This window comes from Notothenia rossii (assembly GCF_949606895.1).
Source record: "Notothenia rossii genome assembly, chromosome: 3".
Lineage (NCBI taxonomy): Eukaryota > Metazoa > Chordata > Actinopteri > Perciformes > Nototheniidae > Notothenia > Notothenia rossii.
In genome coordinates this window covers 45,231,300-45,258,742 of record NC_136901.1, presented here as the reverse complement: position 1 = coordinate 45,258,742, position 27,443 = coordinate 45,231,300, and the positions used below count along the sequence as shown (strand labels likewise).

The 27,443-nt window shown below is 41.7% G+C and overlaps 1 protein-coding gene across 2 annotated transcripts; it reads right to left on the bottom strand.

Annotated features, from left to right (window-relative positions):
- Positions 1–96: 96 nt before the first annotated feature.
- LOC307031604 (uncharacterized protein) lies at positions 97–25,777 on the bottom strand. 2 transcript variants are annotated; one of them, XM_079668845.1, is made up of 3 exons: positions 23,609–25,777; positions 1,027–1,188; positions 97–307 (listed from the first exon to the last, which is right to left on the bottom strand). In XM_079668845.1, the coding sequence occupies exons 1-3, from the start codon at positions 23,643–23,645 to the stop codon at positions 219–221; spliced, it is 288 nt and encodes a 95-aa protein (XP_079524971.1). In that variant the 5' UTR covers positions 23,646–25,777; the 3' UTR covers positions 97–218. The 2 variants fall into 2 exon arrangements, with proteins under 2 accessions (XP_079524971.1, XP_079524970.1); XM_079668844.1 differs by lacking the exon at positions 23,609–25,777 and adding an exon at positions 11,432–11,691.
- Between the last annotated feature and the right edge of the window lie 1,666 nt (positions 25,778–27,443).

Sequence of the window (27,443 nt, the reverse complement as noted above, 5' to 3'; positions counted from 1 at the left end):
TCAATGCATGCTGGGAAGTGATTGCCAGTAAGCTGTGTCTGAATAACTTTATTTGAGGAACAATCAACACATTCTTTAAGTGATGATTAAACAATCTGAACTTGATGATAATGTAATTACACAGAGTTCAAAATGTGGCGTTCCTCAGGGAAGCGTTCTGGGTCCTCCACTGTTTCTGATCTACGGAGGAGTTCAGACGTCTTTAGCTTGATTTCAGATCAGAACTGATGCTCCGTGGTGACAGCAGACATGATATCATCGTGGTCATCGTCCAATCCCTGTTCAGCGTGGGTCGGCGGGTCACTTCCTGCAGTCGGAAAGAAAATGTAAAAAATATATGAGGAAGAGCTCTGGTATATTCAGATATCAACAGCAGACTTCTCAACCTTCCTGAGCTGGTGACAGAGTTTCTGCTTCAGTCCGATGTGCGGCATATAGCATTTTAAAATGTTCTTGCTAATTCAAAAGTAGCCTCCATTAGCAACATGTGCCGTCCTAGTCACGGTGCTAAATCCACCTTCTCTTACATTAGCAGTTAGCAATATGATTGCAATGATATTGTTGTGGTTGCTTAAAGGACAAATAGCGGGGCTAGTGTCTGAAAAGCTGTTTGTTTGAGTTAAAGTTCATGTTTTCTGGGGTTCAGGACAAGTCATGTAGTGATGTGAATATAAATAATAATGAAGCGGCTGCATCTGTGCCGTTTTGGATCAAATACAGACAATATGGAGAAAACTGCAGGAAATAAAAGTCAGGGGAACACCTAGTGGTAACATTTGGTATATCAGTCCCGTGTTCTGCTTTACATCAGACCGGTTATATTTGCTTTCACAACGACCCTTCCAGGAAAATTATTTTCATCTTGAAAGACTTCCTAATTACCTAAATGCATCTTTAGGAGCGAAGATGAACAGGTGACTCATCTGAGTCAGAAAGGAGGCGCTAAAACGTAAATGATACGCTTTTAAATTAACGGATGTCTCGTTTAGGTTAATGCCTTTAGATGAACAAACTGAGAGAAGTTACCTCTGACCCTCTCTCGATATATAGACACCATGAGGAAAGTGGAGATGCAGTACGGGCAGAAAACCACCAGGTGGCAGATCACCCTGAACACAAGGTGGAGGGATGAGGCAGGAGGTGCAGAGGAGGTTGTGGACGGGTCCATGGTGGCCATAGGAGGTTTTTCTGCAGAGAGAATCACACCTGGTCAGGTGAACATCTGAAGGAATGAGTCCTCTAGCAGAAAAGGATAAATATGCTGGTAGGTTCCTGTGGCTACATGGGCCTCCAACCAAAGACTGTAAAGATGAGGGACATCACTCCTGTTCTGGCTGCCTTACACTGGCTCCCTATAGAACACAGGATAGAATTTAAAATTCTTCTTCTGGCCTACAAAGCCCTTAATGTGCAGGCGCCATCTTACCTTAAAGAACTCATTATACCCTACTGGCCTACTAGGGCATTGCGTTCCAAGAATACAGGGTTGTTGGTTGTTCCTAGAGTCTCTAAAAGTACAATGGGAGCCAGAGCCTTTTCTTATGAAGCTTCACTTTTGTGGAATCAGCTTCCAGTTTGTGTTCGGACGGCAGACACCCTATCCGTTTTTAAGAATGCGCTTAAGACCTTCCTTTTTGATAAAGCTTATAGTTAGGGCTGATTAGATTCAGCCCCTAGTTTTGCTGATATAGGCTTAGTTTGTCGGGGGACATCTTACTTCTTCCTTCTCTCTGTCTGTACCTGTGTACTCTCATGTTCCGATTAACCCAGCTTCCCCAAATCTCTTTCTTTTTGGTGTCTATATACGCCGGGATCCGGAGTCATGGATGATCCTGCGGTCCTGTGTCATGGATCGCGAATCCTGGATCTTGAGTCGTGGCTGTGGTCCTGGATCATAAGTCCTGGATGGATATCCTCGTGGATTCATCTTCCTATTATACACACATGCATTTCCAAACATTTGGACTACCTATGTTGCAAATGTATTATCTTTTCAATTTACACACGGCATCTATTGCACGTCTGTCCGTCCTGGGAGAGGGATCCCTCCTCTGTTGCTCTCCCTGAGGTTTCTCCCATGTTCCCCTTTAAACTGTGGGGTTTCTCTTGAAGTGTTTTCTTGTACGATGTGAGGGTCTAAGGACAGAGGGTCTAAGGACAGAGGGTCTGAGGACAGAGGGTGTCGTATTGTCATACTGATATTCTGTACAAACTGTGAAGTCCACTGAGACAAATGTAACATTTGTGATATTGGGCTATATAAATAAACATTGATTGATTATTATCGCAGCCAGTAACACCAAGATTCTAGAGAAAGTGAAAAACATGCTTTCCACAGCATTTAAAATGAAGGATTTGGGGAAATTAAATCATTTTCTGGGCATGGACTTCAGTCAGTCTGACGGCTGTGTGAAAGTATCACAAAAGAGGTATGTGGAAAAGATACTGGATCGTGTTGACATGCAGGAGTGTAGGGTAAGGGAGACACCTTGTGGCCAAAAGTTATATTACACTGAAGATGCACCTAATATGGGGGATGTGAAGAAATACAGAGAGGATGTCGGCAGCCTAATCTATTTGACTACCTGTACACGTCCAGACCTATGTTTCGTGGTAAGCAAGTTATCACAGCATTTTGCTGAACCGACAGATGAACATTGGGTTTCAGTAAAACACGTTTTGCCTTATCTCAGGGGTCCTGCAGACAAACAGCTTTGTTTCAGAAAGAGCAGCGAGAAACTAGGCCTACAGGCTTATAGTGACGCTGATTGGGCGGCAGATAAAACAGATAGACGCAGTATGACAGGGTATTGTGTGAGCTCGGGTAAGGACAGCTCACTAGTCTCTTGGAAAACCAAGAAACAGCCTACAGTAGCGCTTTCCACATGTGAAGCTGAGTATATGGCTCTAGCTCTAACTATACAGGAGGGTATTTACTTGGAGCAGTGGGAGTACAATAGCATCAAGTAGATTAGAAACGGGTCACATGTGCGGTTTTACAATTTTGTGGAATTTTAGGAAACCTCTAATTCCCCACAGAGCCCCAGAATAATGTGTTAGTCCAAACACATGCCTGATTAATCTTTGTTTTAAATCATGCAGTTACACTGATCACATGCAGACATACATTCACTTTGTCAGGTTGTAAGGTCAGGTTTGGTCAGGTTCACGCCAGAGTCAGTCATTGACAGTGCTTTTATCAAGTAACACTGTCAGTCAGGGTCAAAGGTCATTTGGTCTCAGTCTTTTTGGCCATGTGTCGTGCTCTGCAGAGACTTTGATATTTCAGCATAGGCCAGTATCCTCTGTCTACAAAAATCTGTCATATATGGAGCGCCATCATTTATTAATTCACGATTACAAATATAATTTTCCAGATATCTCTAACTTTTCATTGGGACAGCTGTTTCCCACATTTCCTGAAATTTGTTAGACAAAAATGTAACTTCCTTATACTACTGAGTTTATTAACACCTAATCTATATTAAAAATGTCTCATAGATCTATTTCAGAAACTTTTGCATATCATTATTTTCTTGAGTCAAAACATTATTAGGATCTGTGAAGCTCTGCCATATATCTCTTAACTCATTATATTAATTTATCTTCAATTCTGGTCCACTTAAAGAAAAACGTTTAACCTCCCTAACAGTGCGTGGAACCTTGGGTGTCCGAACATGTAACAATCACTCCTTCCTTTATCAAGGATTTAAAAACAGAAGTCATTTCATCAATGGTTTGTAGTTGAATTTAGGAGTTATCACTTATGGCATGTTTTTACTTTTTAACATCTCTAAATGTCAGGTCATCACTGATTAAATGGATGACCATTAGGAGGTGGTGACGCTTGTCTTTTAAACTCATAATCTGGTGTTGTTCGCTCCCTGTGAAGCTGCAAGTAAGATTTTAAAAACCACTGCAGGGTGGGTTGAGTGACCCCTTCTCCCTATTGGTTGTCAATAATATGCACCTTTACAATGGGTGATCCAAGGCCCCACATTATGTCCAATTATATTGCTTTTTCAAAATTAAATGTGCTGTTTTTTATTTTTATTTTATTTTAAACTCGACATTTTGGACGACAAACAACAGATATTTCCCGATAAAAAGCTCTCCTGTAGTAATATATGCTACAATGGTGAAGCCAATACCTCAAATTGAAATACGATATTTTGTTTAGAACTAGCTTTCCCTTCAACATGACTTATATAAATAAATATTTGTCTGATTTTATTGAGTTGTTACTAAAACTCTCCCGTTAAACTGTAGATCGATACTGTAACAAATTAAATCTCTACCAAATTCACACATGAATAAAAACTCTAAAAGAATAATTTGTAAACATGATGAAAAGATTGAAGAATCTTTTCTACTCTGTACTCCTAACTCCAAAACACCCACTGCTTACAGTGTAGTGAATGTTTCCATCATGTCTTCCCCTTTACCCCGCAGTACCTTCAGTGTGTGTTAGGATTCTTTTCTCATTTTACTTTAATAGTTTCTTCTTTACTGCTATTTTTTATTTACCAATTAATTAATTCATGAGTAATAAATCTTTTTATCTTTACTTATTTATCAAGTCAATTCAATTTCTTTAAATGTGGTTATTTGTATTTGAATAAGTGTGTTTATGTGCAAACTCACTCATTCCGGTTCCCTTCCCGTCTCCTCTGGTTCATCTCGAGCCGTGACCCCGGCCTCCTCACATTCTGCTCAACCAACTCCTCTGAGTCTGACTCCTCCCCCTTTGTCCATCAGCTCTTGAATCCATCCGCTGTAACTCTTGTATGCAGCCATCTGCCCAGTTTCATCTGCAGCCCCCATCATGCCACTGTTCTTGTACTGCTTTGCATTTAATCTCCTCCTTCACAGTCTCTTTGCTGCTTTATGGAGCTTTGGTTCTGGCTGCCACAGGTGGAGATGGTTCTGGATGCAGTTCTGGATGCAGTCTTGTTGTTGTTGTTGGTTCAGCTCTGGTTCTCTGTCTGTTCGATGGAGAAGGAGGAGTCTCCTGCTTGGGTTAGGTCTTTGTTTGCTCAGGCGGGTCGGGGTCTTAGCCGTCTGACAGGCAGAGAGAGAGAGTCCAGGTCTCGGGACGCATTATAGAAATTCTAGCACACTGAGGTTAAATAAATCCAACCCTTTCCACTCTGTCTTTTTCTAATCATACTATCTGTCTTGGTTGTTAAATGCCATCTTAACAACAAAATGAATGTCTCCTAATGATATTACAGAACTCCTTTAAAAAAATTAGTTCAACCATTTGTAGCATATTGACTCAAAACAACCCTTTCAGTAAACCGTTTTCTCCTATAAAATGAAATACTCACATATTTCAAGCTCCATATATTTCACACAAGAAGAAAATCCCCACATATTCTCCAATATTTTAAATCCTACTGTTACTTAGAACAACAGTGAAAACCAGCAGAGAGCATACTAACAGATCACAACAATGTACATTGACTCAAGAGTAGGCCCATGTTTTCTTTCTATTATAATTATTAATATTATCACTTTTAGTGAACACTTATTCGTATTATCTAAATGCCCTGTCCATAATCCAGACATGCAAATTGTTTGAGTGTAAAAATGTGTTTTTCTGTTTACACTCTAAAGATTCTTTAAATTATTATGGATTGATTACTAATCCGTTTTGTACTTCTGATCAAAATTATTTATGTGTAATGCTTTAAATATACAAATATGTGTTAAATGTAATAGTTCTAAATTTGAACACAGTGGTTCTAGTTCTGACTAAAATACTATACAATATGTCCAGCAGATGGAGCCAAACCTTAATTTATAATTAATCTCTCTTTCATTTGTGCCACACCCTGTTGGCCACCAGATGGCGGAACCTGACCAGGAATGAGCTTCACTTCAGCCACAATACCTCGACTCCCTTTTTTTATTTTTTTATTCTCACATAAGCTTTTTCCAAACTTTCTCATCTATTTTTCTGTTCTTTTACACCAAAACAACGTAACAAGTCTTGGTCATTTAGCAATGTTTTTCATTACATGTCACTTGTTAGACACTGTTATCCAAAGCGACACACATACTCAATACTGTGGGCAATCCCCACAGGAGCAATTTGGGGTGAAGTGTCTCAGGGACACAACGACATACTGACTGCAGTGGGGTTTGAACCTGAACCCTGATCACAACACCAACGCACAACCTACTGCACCACACGCCTCCCTGTAAAAAGTATTTTTAGCAACCAAATGTAGAAGTTGTCGATACTTCTTAATACATGCATGTGTGTATGTACAAGGAATACACAATGCATAGGCAAGTGGTGGCTTTATTTATGACCACAGCATGAACAGTGAACATGTACGTTGCATGCCGACTAACAACTGAATGCCTATTATCTTAACACGTCACCGGGTGGCGCACCATCTACGGTGGCCTGCAAAGGACAAACTTAATCATATGAGAATGATCTACATCCCTTCTCTTTAGCTGATGTTTCTATCTGAAAGTAAATAACATTTAAGGCAGAGGATATTGAACATTCCTTTAGCATTTGGTGACACAAACAATAAACCATTACTAAATACCTTACCAGGTAACAGGAAAAGGAAATGACTAAACATATCACTTTAACAAGATTGTCCAACAGTGTTACTGCACATATTTAGGGTTTGGTTTGCATGTGCGACCTGATCGTGTTATGTATGGTGTGTCAGTGTTGTTGCAAGGGAAATTTGATGTGTGTCTTGGTAGTGAAGGGGAACTGTTCTGTGTCAGCCTGCTGTTTCTCTCAGGTGTTTGTGGTGTGTGGGGTACACAGTCCATCATAGAGGGGTCAGTGTTTTGAGGGTCGAAATCTTGAGGCTGCTGTTGCTGGAGCAACGGCTCGAGAACAGGAATGATGTGACGACGATTCCGTCTGTATGAAGTCCCGTTGGCTTGGATTATGTAAGAGCGTGGTTTCTCGCTCACGTCCTTGACAACGACAAGCCGATCATATCCTTTTGGGGTCTGCATCCTGATCACTTGTCCCTCTGCCAGGGGTTTTAGAGGAGAACTTGAGATGTCATAGTGGCGCTTTAAGATGAGCCGCTTGTTGAGGAGTTGTGTTCTGATTAGTTGTGCATCTTTTGGGTTTGGCTGTAACAGTTTGGTGCTCACAGGGATGGCTGCACGTGTTTGTCGCGACATCAGGCGTTCAGCAGGAGAGCCTAACGTCAGATCACGGGGAATGTTTCTGAGATTTACCAGGTTGAGGAAGACATCTGTGCCATCTCTGTGTGAACGTTCCATCAGCTGCTTTGCACTGCGAACTGCTCTCTCTGCTAGTCCGTTTGACTGTGGGTATTGAGGACTGCTGGTGATGTGAACGAAGTCCCACTGTTTTGCAAAGTCCTTGAAATGCTGACTGGCGTACTGTCCAGCATTATCAGAGATGAGTGTGTGTGGTGTGCCGAAAACAGAGAAATGTCTCTTCAATTTAGTTATCACAGTTGATGAGGTCACATCCCGGAGAAGGTCGATTTCAAACCAACCAGAGTATGAGTCAACCAGCACCTGATACCGTTTTCCATGCCACTCAAAGATGTCTGTTGCCACTGTGGACCATGGGAGATCTGGCACAGGATGAAGCTGGAGGGGCTCCTTTTGCTGATGGGATCTGGTGCTGTTGTACACCGCACATGAAAGCAACTCCTCAGTGATGTCTCTAGACATTTCTGGCCAAAAGATGATGCTTCTTGCTCTGCGTTTGGTTGCTTCAATGCCGGGGTGCCCTCTGTGCACTATTTTGATGTACTCTCTGTGCAGGGATTGAGGAATGACAGTTTTGTGGCCTTTCATGACAATTCCCTCTTCTACTGTCATTTCATCTCTGTAGGGAAAGAAGAGACGGACAGCAGGTTGGAGCTGATTCTGTCGTATGGGCCATCCTCTATTAATGACTGCACTGAGGGCTTGCAGATCTTCGTCCTCTGCTGTGTGCTTTCTGAGTTCTTCCAAGCGGGCTGTGGAGATGTAGCTCACAGACATAACTTCATAAGCATCATTTTCAGCAGGGCTTTGAGATGTTTGTGTGGTTGGGGCACGTTAAAGTGTGTCTGCTACATACATATACTTGCCCTTTTTGTACACCAAACTGATGTCGTAGCTCTGCAGCCGGAGTAACATTCTCTGCAGACGGGCAGGGGCTGTGTGGATGGGCTTCTTTAAGATAGTCACTAAAGGTTGGTGGTCAGTCTCCACCACTACAGGCTTTCCATACACATAGTCTTTGAATTTTGTACAGGCAAACACGACAGCTAGCAGTTCTTTTTCAATTTGTGCATACCTTGTCTCTGTGTCAGTGAGGGTGCGTGATGCAAACGCAACTGGCCTGCCATCTTGCATGCACGCTGCTCCAAGTCCGTAGCACGACGCATCACAGGTGAGCGTGACTGGTCTTCTGACATCATAGTATGACAGGACAGGTGGACTTGATAAGCATGATCTAAGAAGGTCAAATGCATCCTGATGCTGCTGGAACCAACACCATGCAGTGTCCTTGTGGATGAGTTTTCTCAGTGGTGCTGCGATGTCGCTGAAGTTCGGGATGAACTTGCCGAGGTAGTTAACCATACCGAGGAAACGCTGTAGTGAGACAACGTCTGTGGGGACTGGCATGTTAGTGATTGCATCTGTCTTAGAAGGGTCTGCCTTTAGGCCTTCACTTGTGAAAATGTGACCTACATATCCTACATGATCCAGGCGAAACTTGCACTTGGCTGGATTCAGCTTTAGGTTGACTTCTCTCACTCGTTCCAGCACCTTCTTGAGGTTGGCATCATGCTCAGCAACTCCGCGGCCACCAATGATGATGTCGTCAACGATGACAGAACATGGGTAACCTGCAAATAGCTGTTCCATCGAGCGTTGAAATACCTCACTAGCAGAGCTAATGCCGAAGGGCATCCTTAGGAATCTGTACCGCCCAAATGGAGTACTGAAGGTCGTCAACATGGAGGATTTCTTGTCGAGACGTATCTGCCAGAAGGAGCTTTTAGCATCTAGCACAGAAAACACTTTTGCTCCTGACATCTGTGCTGCAACTTCTTCTACTGTTCTCATAGGGTGATGTGGTCTTTTCAGCGCTGTGTTGAGGTCTTGTGGATTGATACACAATCTTATTTCCTGCTTGTCTTTTTTGTGTGCTGCCACCATAGATGAGACCCAGTCTGTGGGCTCAGTAACTGGTATAATGACACCTATGTTTTGCATGCGGTTAAGTTCAGCTTTAACTCTGTCTTGCATTGCAATAGGAATGCGGTGGGCAGGTCTAACCACAGGTTGTACACTAGGATCAACTGTCATGGAGTAAGTGATTGGTAGTTCTCCAAGTTCATCATCAAACAGGTCTTTGTACTGCATGAGTGTCTGTGTGGTGAAATCCGTGTTGCTTTCCGTAGTGATCTGGTGGACATCTTTGCTCAATGTGACAATTCCCATGTCCACGCATGCCCGAAATCCCAGTAGTGGCTGCACATCTTTGTTCACTATGAAGAAAGGCAACGAATGGTGCTGCTCCTTTAACCAGCAAGGCAGTGTGGCCAGGCCTTTGGTCTCAATCCTGCTTCCTCCATAAGCAACAAGGTTTATAGCAGTCTCTTGCTTCACAAGTTGCTCGCCATTGGTCACTTGTGTGAACGCTTCTTGAGACAACACATTGCATTTAGCTCCTGTGTCAACTTTCATTTCAGTTGGTATGCCATTAATGTGAATTGTAACAAATCCTTCTTTGTCTTTAGCTTGAGGATTAACACTATCAACATGTCTTTCGATATCTACGCCATCCACGTAGAACGTGTCTTCTCTGTGTGTTGTGGGCTCTTCCACTGTTACTTCATGTACAGACTGGTTAAAATTATTTCTATTTGAATGACTGTAGCTGCGTGGTTTAGACTTGCAGCATTTTTTGTAGTGATTCACTTTTTCACAGTTGTGGCACTTTTGCCCGAAAGCTGGACACTTTTCTCGCATAGCTGCATGGCTGCCTCCGCAATTATTACAGTTAGAGATGCTCTGGGAGTGAGCGAGTGACTATGGCTTTGGCTGATATCTTCTGCTAGAAACAGGTCTCACTGCATCAACACTGGTAGCTTGAACGGCTAACGTCCTGCTGCTTTCCTCTGTCATTTCGTGTATACGGCAGACTGAAACAGCTTTAGCAAGTGTCAGTTCACTGTCTCTCAACAGAGTTTTTCTTAAAGAGTCATTGATAATGCCACATACTATTCTGTCACAGATTAGTTCCTCAGCTAAGTCTCCAAAATGGCAACTTTTAGCTTTTATCTTCAGATCACTGATGAATGACTCAATGCTCTCACCTTGCTTCTGATTTCTTGAATGAAACCTGTGCCTTTCCATTATTTTGTTATGTTGAGGGTTGCATATTTCTCTGAATTTCCGTATCAAACAGTCCGGGTCCTCCCTTGATTCAGCTGGGGAGATCACTGCACCGTCGGGGCCTGGCGCGCGCACTTCAGCTGCATACATAAAGGATCGTTCACGTTCAATGGCTTCTGGTCCAGCAAGATTGAGGAGGATGTAAGCCTTAGTCCTGGCAGCCTTGTCTGGGTGCGCTGCGGCGATGAAGATTTCATATTCCCTCTCAAAGATCCGCCAGCTCTCCGCGACGTTTCCTTCAAACATAACAGGGTCCGGACGGCGAAATCCATCCGCCATTGTAGCTGGGGCTAGCTTCAGCCAGCTAGTTAGCGTTAGCACGGTCCGTGGAAAAGAAATTCTCCAGACGAGGAGAGGCTCGTGCCGTCTTCTGACACCATGTAGAAGTTGTCGATACTTCTTAATACATGCATGTGTGTATGTACAAGGAATACACAATGCATAGGCAAGTGGTGGCTTTATTTATGACCACAGCATGAACAGCGAACATGTACGTTGCATGCCGACTAACAACTGAATGCCTATTATCTTAACACGTCACCGGGTGGCGCACCATCTACGGTGGCCTGCAAAGGACAAACTTAATCATATGAGAATGATCTACACCAAATGCTATATTTTAAAACGGTGGGGGGGGGGGGGGGCGTGCTAGTGGAGTATGAAGCCCTCTGTATCGTGAATGTCAACTGGGAGGGGTGGGGGTATTGCGAATGTCAACGGGGGCGGCGGTGCTAGTGGAGTGCACGCGTCTCAAACAAGCCTAGTTTGTTTACAAAATTGCGGCGCAACTTGGTGGGCGGTACCCTGGAAAGAAATCTAAGCGTGAGAAGGTATACATACAAGGTGTGGCGTGTGAGCGTGGGAATGGAGTGAAATGCGTGTGTCTGCGTGAGACTTGAGAGCTCTGTGTTTTACATTACCTCCTCTGTTCATCCACCAACACTCACAGTTCTAACAGTCCTATTCTACCTATGCAGAATTTTGGTAGTTACAACAGGCTTCTGCTTACCTTTGATTTTGGCCCTGTGAGTATTGATAGGAATCCGGAGGAGGTCTCCGCCATCCTTCAGTCCCTCGGACTCGAAGACGGGAGTTCCCAATCGTCTTTTTGGAATCATGTCGTGGGTCACCATTTTGTTGGGTTCAGAATTCCAGAAAAGAAAGACTACTTCTAAGTTGAACTATTTATTGTAAAGAGAGCAAAATATATATTTTTACTTGGCCAAGGACTCATCACGTCTTTGGGAATCACAGGCAGCAAAGCTGTAATCTGTAACCACCAAATCCGTCAAGAGCCTCGAACCTCGTGCGACAATACATTTGATTACACAGGGCGTTGCCCGTACATTTATGATTGGTCCAGACCAAGGGCGCCGGAAGCAGGGGGGCCAGGGGGCCATTGGCCCCCCCACTTTTCAGCCCTGCCCCACATTTTCGCAGCAGCAGATGCCGCGGAAAACTGTACAAATCCCGTTTCAATAATTCCCCTCTACTCTAAAGTCGCATCTAAAACGCGATCTGATCTAGCTGTGTACATTTTGTTATTTTTGATTGTTATATTCAGTCTCACTAGCTTCAGGCATGTTTGAAGCTTGTAAAGGGAAGATGACAGCTCTCACTCGCCACTCTGCTGTTCCTCAGCGCCGCTCCCCCTCCCTCCCGCTGAAATTATGAATGTAAGGTGTATAGTAATCATAGATAACACGGCAGGGTCCGTTACAGTTTGTTTTTATCTGATTTCAAATAAGCAAAGTCTTGGCTTTCAGTACATTAAACTTGTTTCGGCAAATTCAGATGATATAGGCCTACAACTTTGAAGCTTGTAACGGAATAATTACAAGCGGAGAACGGAGTAATTTAACGTCACTGCAGGCATAACAACAGCCGGTGTTTCTCGTGAGTCTTTTCCCCGGGAAACAAACACAATACACACAAACACAAAAATACACAAACACACACGTATATACACGCGGCGCGGAACACTGTACAAATCCCATTTCAATAATTCCCCTCTACTCTAAAGTCGCATCTAAAACGCGATCTGATCTAGCTGTGTATATTTTGTTATTTTGTATTGTTATATACAGGACTGTCTCAGAAAATTAGAATATTGTGATAAAGTTCTTTATTTTCTGTAATGCAATTAAAAAAACAAAAATGTCATACATTCTGGATTCATTACAAATCAACTGAAATATTGCAAGCCTTTTATTATTTTAATATTGCTGATTATGGCATACAGCTTAAGAAAACTCAAATATCCTATCTCTAAATATTAGAATATCATGAAAAAGTATACTAGTAGGGTGTTCAACGAATCACTTGAATCGTCTAATTAACTCGAAACACCTGCAAGGGTTTCCTGAGCCTTGAAAAACACTCAGCTTGGTTCAGTAAACTAAATCACAAGTATGAGGAAGACTGCTGATCTGACTGCTGTCCAGAGGACCGTCATTGACACCCTCCATCAGGAGGGTAAGACACAAAAAGAAATTTCTCAAAGAGCAAGCTGTTCACAGAGTGCAGTTTCAAAGCACATCCACAAAAAGTCTGTTGGAAGGGGGAAATGTGGCAGGAAACGCTGCACAACCAAAAGAGATGACCGCAGCCTTAACAGCATTGTGAAGAAGAGTCGCTTCCAGAATTTGGGGGAGCTTCAAAGACAGTGGACTGAAGCTGGAGTCCAGGTATCAAAAGTCACTGTTCACAGACGTGTCCGGGAAATGGGCTACAATAGCCGTATTCCCATGGTCAAGCCACTTCTGAACTCAAGACAACGGAAGAGGCGTCTGACTTGGGCTAAGGAAAAGAAGCACTGGACAGTTGCACAGTGGTCCAAAGTCCTCTTTTCAGACGAAAGCAAGTTTTGTATTTCATTTGGAAGTCAAGGCGCCAGAGTCTGGAGAAAGGCTGGAGAGGAGCAAAATCCAAGTTGCTTGAAATCCAGTGTGAAGTTCCCACAGTCAGCGATGGTTTGGGGAGCCATGTCAGCTGCTGGTGTTGGTCCACTGTGTTTCATCAAGCCCAGAGTAAATGCAGCTGTGTACCAAGAGATTTTAGAGCACTACATGCTTCCGTCTGCTGAAAAGCTCTATGGAGATGAGGAATTCATTTTCCAGCATGATCTGGCACCTGCCCACAGTGCCAAAACCACCAGTAACTGGTGTACTGACCATGGCATTACTGTCCTCGATTGGCCTGCAAATTCCCCTGACCTGAACCCCATAGAGAATATGTGGGGTATTGTGAAGAAGAAGCTGAAAGACACCAGACCCAACAATGCTAATGAGCTAAAGGCCGCTATTGAAGCATCCTGGGCATCCATAACACCTCAGCAATGCCACAGGCTGATTGCCTCCATGCCACGCCGCATTGATGCAGTAATCCGTGCAAAAGGATTCCCAACCAAGTACTGAGTGCATTAATGGACATTTTCAAATGTTTGATTGTGTTTTGCTGTTATAAATCTTTTTTTTTTACTTGGTCTGAGGAACTATTCAAATTTTTTGAGATAGGATTTTTGAGTTTTCTTAAGCTGTATGCCATAATCAGCAATATTAAAATAATAAAAGGCTTGCAATATTTCAGTTGATTTGTAATGAATCCAGAATGTATGACATTTTTGTTTTTTTAATTGCATTACATAAAATAAAGAACTTTATCACAATATTCTAATTTTCTGAGACAGTCCTGTATATTCAATCTCATTAGCTACACGCATTTTTTAAGCTTGTAAAGGGAAGACCACAGCTCGCCTCTCACTGGCCACTCTGCTCTTCCGCAGCGCCGCTCCCCCTCCCTCCCGCTGAAATTATGAATGTAAGGCATAGTAATCATAGATAACACGGCAGGGTCCGTTATAGTTCGTTTTCATCTGATTTCAAATAAACAAAGTCTTGGCTTTCAGAATATTAAACTTGTTTCGGCAAATGCAGATGATAAATACAGGTTTGAAGTTTGTAATGGCATAATTACAAGCGGAGAACTGAGTAATTTAACGTCACAACAGGCATAACAACAGCCGGTGTTTCCCGTGAGTGCAGTAATCCAAACGAAAATATCTTCCCTCCGTAGTATTTTTGATCATTTGCTCCGCTAATAATCAATCAGATCGATGGATTCCAGAGAAGAGAAACACTTTAAAGGCCTTTTTCTCAAAACGATGACTCTGTAACAGTCATTATATAATGTGACATATTTTGCTTAATATTTGGAGTATAAAAACAATCCTGATCTCATTAGAAAGCTAGGAATGAAAATGTGTCTTCGGGTCAATGCGAACGATTTCGATGGAGCAGGTCACTTTGCATTAGGTAAAATAAAGCAGGCAGACATAACAGGAAGAATATGTACATTTTAACCCAATCAAATAGGACATTGTCACACCATTCAAATGTATCCATGTAAATTACAACCAATAAAAAAGCTTAGATTTGTTTATTTGTTACGTTTTTTACTTTATTTGTTACGTTGTTCTGCTGTGTGTGTCAGCCGTTAACCTAGAGATATAAAGAATATATACACTTGCAAACATGTCAGAAGAACCAGCGCAGAAGAAAACTAAATACGGTCAATCTAAACTTAAATTTAACAACTGGAAGGTCACATCCCTGACTACCACATCTCCGGAGGCTGGACCTTCTTCAAACAGCGAAGCCAGATGAACCCAAAAGCAGCAGCTCTAGTCTGCGGCCGCAGAAACTGTCAAAACCGACGCCGACCCCACCGCCGCCATTGTTGAACCGAAACAGGCTGGTTCCAACTGCATGGAGGTTTGCTGTCGGGACATTGAGGCGGTTAAAGCTGTACAGCTAACTATCAGAAAAAAGGAGACCGCTAGTAGATTATTTGGGCAAAGAGAAGGTACTTCAACGCAGAATGGTACAAAAACCGAGTGGTTAATTCTTTGCAAAACCACTAAACGATAGTGATAAATTGCGATGTTAACAACCTCATGATAACCTCATTTTTTTTTTTACTTAGGATCATACCTGTGTTTAGTCTAGAAAAAGGTGAATGTGTGCATTTTATTATAAAATTGTGTATATTTACAGACTGTTGCAAACACTAAGAAGCTTATAAACATCAGGTTTAAAACTAAGAGCTTTACAAAAAAGTAACACAATTAAAGATGTTTGGAGTTTTATTTGAGTTATTCATTTACATTTTTTGTCAAAGAGATGCTGATTTGAAACCGTTGTAGCCGTTACGGCATTTCCTGTTTCTGCCGGAGAGAGGGGAGTTTGTCCCAAAGCTTGCCGCTGTATTTACTCCCTCCATCTGACAGGAGGGAGCCTCATGTGTCACTCCACGGAGTTCACTCCGTCACGGAGGGGGAGTGTCTAGGGCGTAGTTTGGGATTGGGCCATACACACGCACTTTTTTTGGCCCCCCCAATTCTAAAATGAATCCGGCGCGCCTGGTCCAGACTAGCTGAAGAGATACCGCGGTTTAGACTTGGTTCTCTTTGGTTGCAGACTCAGATAGAGTCTCTTGGCAACACGATCCTCCAATCAGCATTCGGCCGGCCTGTGGAAGTCCCTCCCTACTCTGGCCCCATCATACTCATTTGTTTTCTCTAACGTTTCTTCAGATATAGTGGGAAACCATAATGTTGCTTCCTATCTTTGTGGGGGAGCGCGGCTCCCGTACAAAGTGAAGGCCGGTGCGATGTGCTGTTCTGACTACCTCTTTGTGTTCTCTCAGTCTCTGCACTCGACCTTGCTACTTTCAATATTGCAAGCTAAACTTTCTTCTGACTATTCCCCTCGTTGGTATCTAACCCATCAGAACCTGGGATTAGTGATTGTGTCTATTTATTCTATAGTCATAGCAATCTCATGAGCACAATAAGCATATCATGTAATAATAAGAATCAGTCTTGTAATGTTATATAAAAATAGACTCCACACCCTCATGTGCTGTATAGGCTGGCATGACTAGGCTGTGTTGAATGGGGCCGATGAGGAAAATCAGCAGGGAGGTGCCACATTGATTTTCTTCCCGACTGCAACGCTGGTCCCGCAAATCAAGCAAGAACGTGATTGGTCGATATTCATTGTGGGGGTGTGGGGAGGAGGGGTGTTAGATAGATTTTTTAAAATTGTCAATACTATTACTGTATAAGTAATATATCAGGTTAAGAGGCACATTCAAATAAAGATTGGTCTTTAAATACATGTTGTCTTTTGAATTGTTTGTCTAAAGTCAAGGATCTAGAACTGGTACTTAGTTTTAATGATACTGGTTATTATGCTGTTTGGAGGAGGCCTCACAGGTAAGAGCACTAACTAGCTACCATCACATGTACCTTAGCTTCACTTAAATGTATTAAACGTATAATTAAGTGATATCAAAATATAAATAACTAATGTCATGCAAACATATTAATATTTGCTTGATTCCAAAGTTGAATTTAGCACAATTGCATAAAAACGTTAAGGGATTTTAAGATTCTGAAGTCTTCATTGTAAATAGAAAATAGCATGGATAATTTACAAAGGCTTTGAAAACACAGCAGGAGCCCGAGACAATTATAAAACGTGTCATTATTTCAGTACAGCTCAATTGGTTTTATTTTCATAATAGTTCATCAACCTTTAGTGCCAAAGCAGTAGGCTACAATATATTAATTACTGGGGGTCCGTGGGGGGTGCACCGAGCCTCACACAATATATATAGAGAGCAACACATATGCCCGTGCGGAAACAATGCCCCCAACCTGTAGTTCCATGTGTGAATTATGTGTCAGTGTGTTAATAAGTGATCACTACAAAACTGTAAATGCTCATCTTGATCTACATTTCATGATTTCGTGGTTAGTGACGTCAGTGTGTTTTTAGTAGTGCATTTAGAATGAATCTTTTATTTACAATGCAACAGTTTTCTGATAATTTAGCACTGCACAGTTATGATATTTGATGCACATGTGTTGAAGATACATTTGCAATGTTTTAAGCCGTGTTATATTACACAGGCTGGGTTTTTATGATCCCTTGGATTGTGGATTTTCTGGATTCTGGATTGTGGACTCTGGATGTTCTCCCTGACGAGGGGGATGGCGAGCTACCAGTGACAACCTGAACACCTCATCTTTCCGCTACCAGTGGTAGGATTTTGAGAGGACCTTACAGGAACTGAACAAAGAACTATTTTCTTTTGGGGGTTATTTGGGCTGCAACCAAGTGTCAAGCGCTTTAAAAACAATTGGAATTATTTAGAAGAATGTTGTTTATTCCTGTGCCAATATATATATATATATTCCTTTATAAAATCTCAGTATTCACTTCATTCACTCTGGTGTTCAACTTCATTTATTACCCATCCTTTAAGAACCTGGAATACTGATCCAGTTTTCACACACCTGACGTATGCACACAAGCTCAGATTTGTTTTCTGCAAGTGCTCACATCAGGTTTTTCACGCTCTCGCATTTTGCACCATACCTACCTTCATAGTTAACAAGGAAACGTGTGCAGACTCACTCGCTCCGCCATGGCGTCTCGACCATCTGCCCAACATGTCTTCATGTTCCTCTGGATTATTGGCTCTGTGGCTGCTGGAGGTGAGTGTGTGTGTGTGTGTGTGTGTGTGTAATATACTCAAGTACTAATGACTTTGTATACTGCAGGGTAGCTGGTGGATTTACTCCAGGTGGAACTAAAGTCTGATTTAACACTTGGTTATATTTCACATCATTCATCCACATCTGAGAAGTAACGAAAGGTATTAAATACATGGAGTGGAGGAAAAGTACACCATGTACCTCTGAACTGTAGAGGAGTAGAAGTACACAGTAGCAGAACATGGAAATACTCGTAAGTAAAGTACAAGTACCTGTAAATTGTACTTAAGTACAGCATTTGAGTAAATGTACTTAGTTACTTTACACCTCTGTGCATTGAATGTCCAGAGGTAAATACATATTTTTAATCAAAATGGTTATATATTACTACTACTGTCGTGTATACTGTTGAGTCTAAATATAATAACAAGTATTTCATGTTGGAGCTTATTGAAATGTACATAGTTTCATTATTCTTGCATGTGTATGAGTTAGTCACAGTATTTATGATATGAACTAATATCTGAAACAGAAAAACAGAGTTTCGTTAGGCACTATTTCTCTTGGTGGAAGCTAGATCCCTCCACCTGAACAGAAGCAGACTCTTTGCAGCTGGAATTGTTTCATAACCACTTTCTGTTTTATTGTTCCTTAAACTTTATGAAGTTGATTATTTATCGTTCAAACCGAGCAGTTCTTGTAAAGAGTTGTCTGTTTTGTTGAAACCTGAGAACCTGAAGATGAGATGTTATCTTTTATTTTCTGCGGGTGGAAACTGCGCACCTCCAAAACACTGCTGATGTCATTTGAGACGGAGAGTTGTGATTGGCTGAAAGTGAACGAATACAAACTGACTCCCTGCTCGCTCCAGCCAATGGAGGCCAAGAGCCTTTCTCATTTCTAAATAGAGCCGTCCTCCAGCAGAGCTCTGATCCTCTGCTGGAACACCGACGTGCAGCCGCCCGGAGGGGCTCAGTCAGTAGGGGCTGGGAGCCGTAGGGTCGCCGGTTCAAGTCAAGGGCGCCGGAAGCAGGGGGGCCAGGGGGCCATTGGCCCCCCCACTTTTCAGCCCTGCCCCACATTTTCGCAGCAGCAGATGCCGCGGAAAACTGTACAAATCCCGTTTCAATAATTCCCCTCTACTCTAAAGTCGCATCTAAAACGCGATCTGATCTAGCTGTGTACATTTTGTTATTTTTGATTGTTATATTCAGTCTCACTAGCTTCAGGCATGTTTGAAGCTTGTAAAGGGAAGATGACAGCTCTCACTCGCCACTCTGCTGTTCCTCAGCGCCGCTCCCCCTCCCTCCCGCTGAAATTATGAATGTAAGGTGTATAGTAATCATAGATAACACGGCAGGGTCCGTTACAGTTTGTTTTTATCTGATTTCAAATAAGCAAAGTCTTGGCTTTCAGTACATTAAACTTGTTTCGGCAAATTCAGATGATAAATAGGCCTACAACTTTGAAGCTTGTAACGGAATAATTACAAGCGGAGAACGGAGTAATTTAACGTCACTGCAGGCATAACAACAGCCGGTGTTTCTCGTGAGTCTTTTCCCCGGGAAACAAACACAATACACACAAACGCAAAAATACACAAACACACACGTATATACACGCGGCGCGGAACACTGTACAAATCCCGTTTCAATAATTCCCCTCTACTCTAAAGTCGCATCTAAAACGCGATCTGATCTAGCTGTGTATATTTTGTTATTTTGTATTGTTATATATATTCAATCTCATTAGCTACACGCATTTTTTAAGCTTGTAAAGGGAAGACCACAGCTCGCCTCTCACTGGCCACTCTGCTCTTCCGCAGCGCCGCTCCCCCTCCCTCCCGCTGAAATTATGAATGTAAGGCATAGTAATCATAGATAACACGGCAGGGTCCGTTATAGTTCGTTTTCATCTGATTTCAAATAAACAAAGTCTTGGCTTTCAGAATATTAAACTTGTTTCGGCAAATGCAGATGATAAATACAGGTTTGAAGTTTGTAATGGCATAATTACAAGCGGAGAACTGAGTAATTTAACGTCACAACAGGCATAACAACAGCCGGTGTTTCCCGTGAGTGCAGTAATCCAAACGAAAATATCTTCCCTCCGTAGTATTTTTGATCATTTGCTCCGCTAATAATCAATCAGATCGATGGATTCCAGAGAAGAGAAACACTTTAAAGGCCTTTTTCTCAAAACGATGACTCTGTAACAGTCATTATATAATGTGACATATTTTGCTTAATATTTGGAGTACAAAAACAATCCTGATCTCATTAGAAAGCTAGGAATGAAAATGTGTCTTCGGGTCAATGCGAACGATTTCGATGGAGCAGGTCACTTTGCATTAGGTAAAATAAAGCAGGCAGACATAACAGGAAGAATATGTACATTTTAACCCAATCAAATAGGACATTGTCACACCATTCAAATGTATCCATGTAAATTACAACCAATAAAAAAGCTTAGATTTGTTTATTTGTTACGTTTTTTACTTTATTTGTTACGTTGTTCTGCTGTGTGTGTCAGCCGTTAACCTAGAGATATAAAGAATATATACACTTGCAAACATGTCAGAAGAACCAGCGCAGAAGAAAACTAAATACGGTCAATCTAAACTTAAATTTAACAACTGGAAGGTCACATCCCTGACTACCACATCTCCGGAGGCTGGACCTTCTTCAAACAGCGAAGCCAGATTAACCCAAAAGCAGCAGCTCTAGTCTGCTGCCGCAGAAACTGTCAAAACCGCCGCCGACCCCACCGCCGCCGTTGTTGAACCGAAACAGGCTGGTTCCAACTGCATGGAGGTTTGCTGTCGGGACATTGAGGCGGTTAAAGCTGTACAGCTAACTATCAGAAAAAAGGAGACCGCTAGTAGATTATTTGGGCAAAGAGAAGGTACTTCAACGCAGAATGGTACAAAAACAGAGTGGTTAATTCTTTGCAAAACCACTAAACGATAGTGATAAATTGCGATGTTAACAACCTCATGATAACCTCATTTTTTTTTAAACTTAGGATCATACCTGTGTTTAGTCTAGAAAAAGGTGAATGTGTGCATTTTATTATAAAATTGTGTATATTTACAGACTGTTGCAAACACTAAGAAGCTTATAAACATCAGGTTTAAAACTAAGAGCTTTACAAAAAAGTAACACAATTAAAGATGTTTGGAGTTTTATTTGAGTTATTCATTTACATTTTTTGTCAAAGAGATGCTGATTTGAAACCGTTGTAGCCGTTACGGCATTTCCTGTTTCTGCCGAAGAGAGAGGAGTTTGTCCCAAAGCTTGCCGCTGTATTTACTCCCTCCATCTGACAGGAGGGAGCCTCATGTGTCACTCCACGGAGTTCACTCCGTCACGGAGGGGGAGTGTCTAGGGCGTAGTTTGGGATTGGGCCATACACACGCACTTTTTTTGGCCCCCCCAATTCTAAAATGAATCCAGCTCGCCTGGTTTGTGCACAGTTGGAAGGCTGACAGGCAGGTAGGCCATCCAGTTACTTTAGCCGGGCAGGCTCAGATGATTGGTCGTGCTTTTTACAGCGCCACGGCTTCCACAGATGAAATGTTTGTATGTATTTATTGTCAAAGCATTTAATATATTCATTGCCATCGGGATGTTAAGAGCATTCCATGGAATATAACAAAAAGTGTTTCTGAAGTGAATTACCTACCCTACCTTTAAATGTCAGCTAAAACAGCAGTGAAATGAAAAACCTCTGAATTTTCTGTACAGATATTAACAGTAGTTTACTTAATGTCAGCTTAGTAAAAACAAAACATTAGCTAACAGAATAATTTCCACCACTCATGGACCATACCTTTTCTTGTTAAAAACTGGGTGACATAATGTCGCCCTTTAGTCCCTCTCTCTTGTCTTTCTCTCCTTTCTCTTCTTTTCTTAGAGCCTGACTTTTTGAGTCGTTGAGACATGTTACAACACAAGTGTAGGCTAAGTACTAGGCTAGCATTCCTCCTCACATGTTTTCACTCTCTGCAAGTGCAGGTGCCGCACAGCGTTTGGAGGCAGGACCAAACCATTACATGTAAATAGAAGGGGGTGTACAGAGGCTTTGGATAATTAACTTTTGGAAGAAAATAAGTTAACTTAATCGTAAGTTTAGTGAGTACTTTATCAATATAACGTTCTATTAATGTTAATTATTGAGGATTGATGAAAGGTATTTCTTAATTTTCTAAACATTTTGGGGCCCCCGTCAGTCACAGACCCTTAGAATCGTCCTAACTTTTCACCCCCTGTTCACAGCTGAAGACTTCTCCACGCTGCTTTCAAACTATGAGTAAACAACGTGTTCACTTGGAGGCTGTCTGAAGGTGTACACACAGGTCTCAGATGGACTTGGTATCACATTAAGAACGATATTCAGTGATAAGTCTGGCAACAATAGCTGGTTTAAATGATTTAATTGGAGCTCGCAATGTTTTGAACAGACATCCCCAGTCAACTCGTTTTTCTTTTTGTAGTCCCTGCTGTTCGCGTCCAGATATTTCCATCGTAACCACAACCTCACACACTGGTACTGAATGTGCATCAAAGTCTTCCTACCGAGCCAAATATACCAAAAGATGTATGTAAACGACAGAAGAAGCGATCGAAAATAACCCCAGTTGATCGGGAAACCAGTTAACGAGGGAACCAGTTAATCCGGAACACCGGCGGGCGTGTCTGAAGCTCGACCAACAACCAATCACATGAATCTCCCACCCCTGACACACAAGCAGCGGTTTGTTTGGCGAGAGCTTGTACTGGCATCTGATTTGATTGGCTGACACTTCCACCGAAAGCTTCAGAAGCTTCAAAAGTTGAACATTGCTCAACTTTTGAAGCCACGTCAGGAAAGCTCCGCTCTGCTTCCCAAAATGCAGTTCGGCGAAAAGTGACGTCACCACATTCAAAGTGAATGGGCAGAAGCGTTTGAAGCTGCCGCTGTGTGGACGGGCCGTAACTAACTCATAAACATAATTATAATGCAAGAATACTGAAACTATGTACATTTCAATAAGCTCTAAGATGAATTACTTGTTATTATATTTAGTCCCAACAGTATACAAAACAGCAGCAGTCATATATATTACAACAATTTTGATAACAAATATGTATTTACCTCTGGACATTACATAACATTCAATGCACAGAGGTGTAAAGTAACTAAGTACATTTATTCAAATGTTGTACTTAAGTACAATTTAGAGGTATTTCCATTGTATGCTACTGTGTACTTCTATCCCTTTAGTTACTTCGCAGATGTGGATGAATGATGTGAAATATAACCAAGTGTTAAATCAGACTTTAGTTCCACCTGGAGTAAATCCACAAGCTACCCTGCAGTATACAAAGTCATTATAGTATATTACTAAAGTACAAGATCTGACACACACACACACACACACACACACACACACACACACACACACACACACACACACACACACACACACACACACACACACACACACACACACACACACACACACACACACACACACACACACACACACACACACACACACACACACACACACACACACACACACACACACACACACACACACACACACACACACACTCTCTCACTCACACTCTCACTCACCTCCAGCAGCCACAGAGCCAATAATCCACAGGAACATGAAGACATGTTGGGCAGATGTTCGAGTCGCCAAGGCGGAGCGAGTGAGTCTGGTCTGTACACGTTTCCTTTCCCGGGAGAGAAGGGAGGTCACCTGTGTCGTTTATCAAACCCACTTTCGCATGAATGTAGCTCCGCTAAATGCGTCATGGGAGTTTGAAGAGATCCGTGTTAAGAACTCTGGAGTAAAATATGACTCCATATAAAACCCCGTTAAACTTTCCACACGGGCACTGCTAGTGCTGCGTACCGGTGTTACAGTACAAGTTGAGTCATGACAACTGGCGACATTCTATTATTTTCGTCATAGGAATCCGGGGCGTGTACATTGAGGACCCATTGTTGACTTACCAGGAAAGAAACATCGTTTGTCGTTTACGTTCATCTTTTGCTATATCTGCCTCCATAGGATCACTTTGATGCACATTCAGTACTCGTATGTGAAGGATTATTTGAATTATTTGAAGGATTAAAGTAACGTGTTATGGCAGGAAAGTTAAATCTGGTATATTCCTTTTAATGTCACCTTATATATATTGATGTGTGTTAAAATCAGAAGGGACAAAGTATCTTTTCCCTCCCCCAATATATTGAGGTGAAGTCTGTGTGTTTAGAGAGAGATGGGAGCAGGGGACACCCTTATTTGGGAAGAGGGCCAAGACGCTGGAATGTTTCCCTCGTAAAAGAAGGGTGTGCTTACACAGGCTTGAAGCAGATGTGTGTGTGTTTTCATTGCAGTGAATATATGTGCTACATGATTACTGGTCAACTATACCTCTGTTCTTATTCTTTCATGTGTGGGTACTAAATGGCTACAAACATTGTGGAGAAATTAGCTTAAACATCTTTTATTACTCTATATGAAATGGAAGCAGTTTTTTATGACAGGGACGAGAGAGTTGGGGGAGGGGACACATTCCGAAGAGTTTCAGCAGGTCAATTATCAGGGGAATCGACTTGTTTTCAATAGATACGTGTGGTTGGTTACTTTGTATTAATAATAACAGTATGTGTAAAGGAAGCTGGAAATATACAATGTGAAACCTTTTATTTGAAGTAAAGATGTGAACAATAGCTCAAACAAATGGAAGGGCTATAGGACTAATGAGGGTGTTCTCTGTATTAGGCCTGTGTGAAATTTGACTATTTGAAAAGCATCTCTAATACTGCTTAAGAGCATAGGTAATGTGTTCCTCGTTATTATTGATATGAAAGTAATTAACATGTATTACGTATATTTAGCCAACTATAACAACTATATCTTAAAACATACTTTTAACTTGTGTGTGGTAACCTGAAGGGGGGGGGAGATGGACTCAGGGACAAAGGGCCATAAAGGAGGTGTGGGCTGGCTACAAGATGTGAACCAGGTTTCTTCTGCTGTGTCGCACTGATTGGGTGCGACAGGCCATGTGTTGGTCTCTGCCAATAAAATGACCTCGGGGGGAAAGCCCGCACACACCCCCTCCTGTGTTTTTAGTATGAAACACTGTGTTTTTCAGGGGTTCGACCTCTTTTTCTTCAGGCTGACCAGGAGGGTAGAACAGGAGAGAGAGCAGGAAGTACTTCCTTTGTCTTTGTATTTGTGTCTGTGTGTGTATTGTTACTTTTTATCATTAAAGCAAGATTATTGTTTAACTTGTATTCTGGTGTTTCTTAATCCCTTCCTTTTTTACGAATTTACCCAGCTTAGCAAATGACACGCGGAGACGAGGTTGGTTTCCAACATCCTCCAAATCTCCAACATATGTGAGGTTGTGGGGGAGAGGTCGATATCGTGACGCTTACAGGGAGGTATCGAACATTACAAAGTAGGTGACTGTGTAGATGCCTGTTCAAAATATTGCAAACTTGAATAAATCATTTAAATTATATTATTTGTTTCCGACTTTCATTTGTTCATCGTTCTTAATGGGATGTATATTAGCTTTGATAGCTGTCCATACCTTCAGACAGCCTAAAAGTAAAACACAAGTTGTTTATTCACAAACGCTCATCGACATGACTGGATCACTCATGACAAGTTGTGATCAGCTCCGATTAAATTGTGATATCAATTCTGTAGCTATTCTCCAGGGAGCACGTTTTTTTGATGAAATACCTGTATCCCTCTCATCACAACAAGACTCTACACTGTGCAGGAAAAACAATTAAATACATGAAAATAACCTTGATGCATGGGAATGAAACACACAAACTATCTTCCGTGGCTATGCTGATATGTCACAGTAACAGTCAACCACATAAAAGTAAGTCCAGCGGGGCACACGTTGAATACATATAAAACATTTGTACATCATTCTTAATGTGATGTATAGTAGCTTTGATAGCCTAAAAGTAAAACACAAGTTGTTTATTCACAGCCCGAAAGCAACATCGAGATGACTGGATCATCTGCAGTGTTGGGCAAGTTACTTCCAAAATGTAAGACAGTACATTACTTACTAATGTATTTTTTAAGTAATAGGCTACGTTACATTACAATATTACTGTCTCTGAAATGTAATGACTAACACTACTTTTATATTAGCCTATTTTTGAGTTACTCTACCAAAATAACCTTAAAAGAATGGCTAAGTATTTTAAATGCTAAAATGTAGTTAAGTGCAGCTCATTATACATCCAGTGAAGGACAATGTGGTATAGCATAACAACTGTGTAGGCCATTAAGGCTACTCACAACTTTTATTACACGGCTTAGTTGAATACTCGATTCTGATTCATTGAACCTGTGACACGTTGTTAATACAGTAGTACAGACCACTGTTGATCACTACAATGAAGGTTGCTAAGGAGGATCAAGAAAGAGAAAGCAAAAGAGGTTAAAAGACGGAGCGCTGAACGTCAGATAAATCACCAGAAGAAGGCAGAGAGGAAGTAAATACTAGCAGGAACACGGAATGGGCTCTGTAGTGTGTTTAGTATGTAATAAGCGGGATATTTGTGCAGTGAGGCAGTCATTGGGAAAAGAACATCCGACAGCCTGGATCTTGATGAGCCAGAAGGGTAAACAATTTTTCTCTGGTGTCAGAATGTCTTGCGATGTTGGTAAATGGTTCAAAAACATAAAACCATTTAATTTCGGGTTAAAATGTGTTGTTACTGCGTTACTGAGAATTGTAACGGCCAATATATTACCCACATTTTATTAGTAATGCATTACATTACTTCGTTACAGCTAACAGTTATACATTACTGTAACTCCGTTACTTTTGTAACGCATTACACCCAACACTGTAACTGAAGCACGTGTTCATCACAGGATCGATCACAGCTGGCCACAGCTGACCATCTGGGACAAGCTGTGATCTGCTCCTTGATTGTCTCTAGTGCTATATAAACTGGTGGAAATGACACAAATGTATGAGGATAGCGAGAGAGATATAGCGAGAGACATAGCGAGAGAGACATTTAGAGCGAGAGAGACATTTAGAGAGACAGACATTTAGAGCGAGAGAGACATTTAGAGTTAGAGCAAGAGAGACATTTAGAGAGAGACATTTAGAGCGAGAGAGACATTTAGAGAGAGACATTTAGAGCGAGAGAGACATTTAGAGTTAGAGCGAGAGAGACATTTAGAGTTAGAGCGAGAGAGACATTTAGAGCGAGAGACAGATACATAGCGATAGAATAGTGAGATTCGACAGAGAAAGATCGATTGTGCGTGAGTACTGAATGTGATTGTTTGTTTGTCCTTGTGCGTTGTGTGTTAATTTAGTGAGTAGTTGTTTGCCTGTGTGTGTGTTGGAGGGACAGCATTTGTGTAGGGCTTAATATTAGAGAGGGCCAGCAAACCATG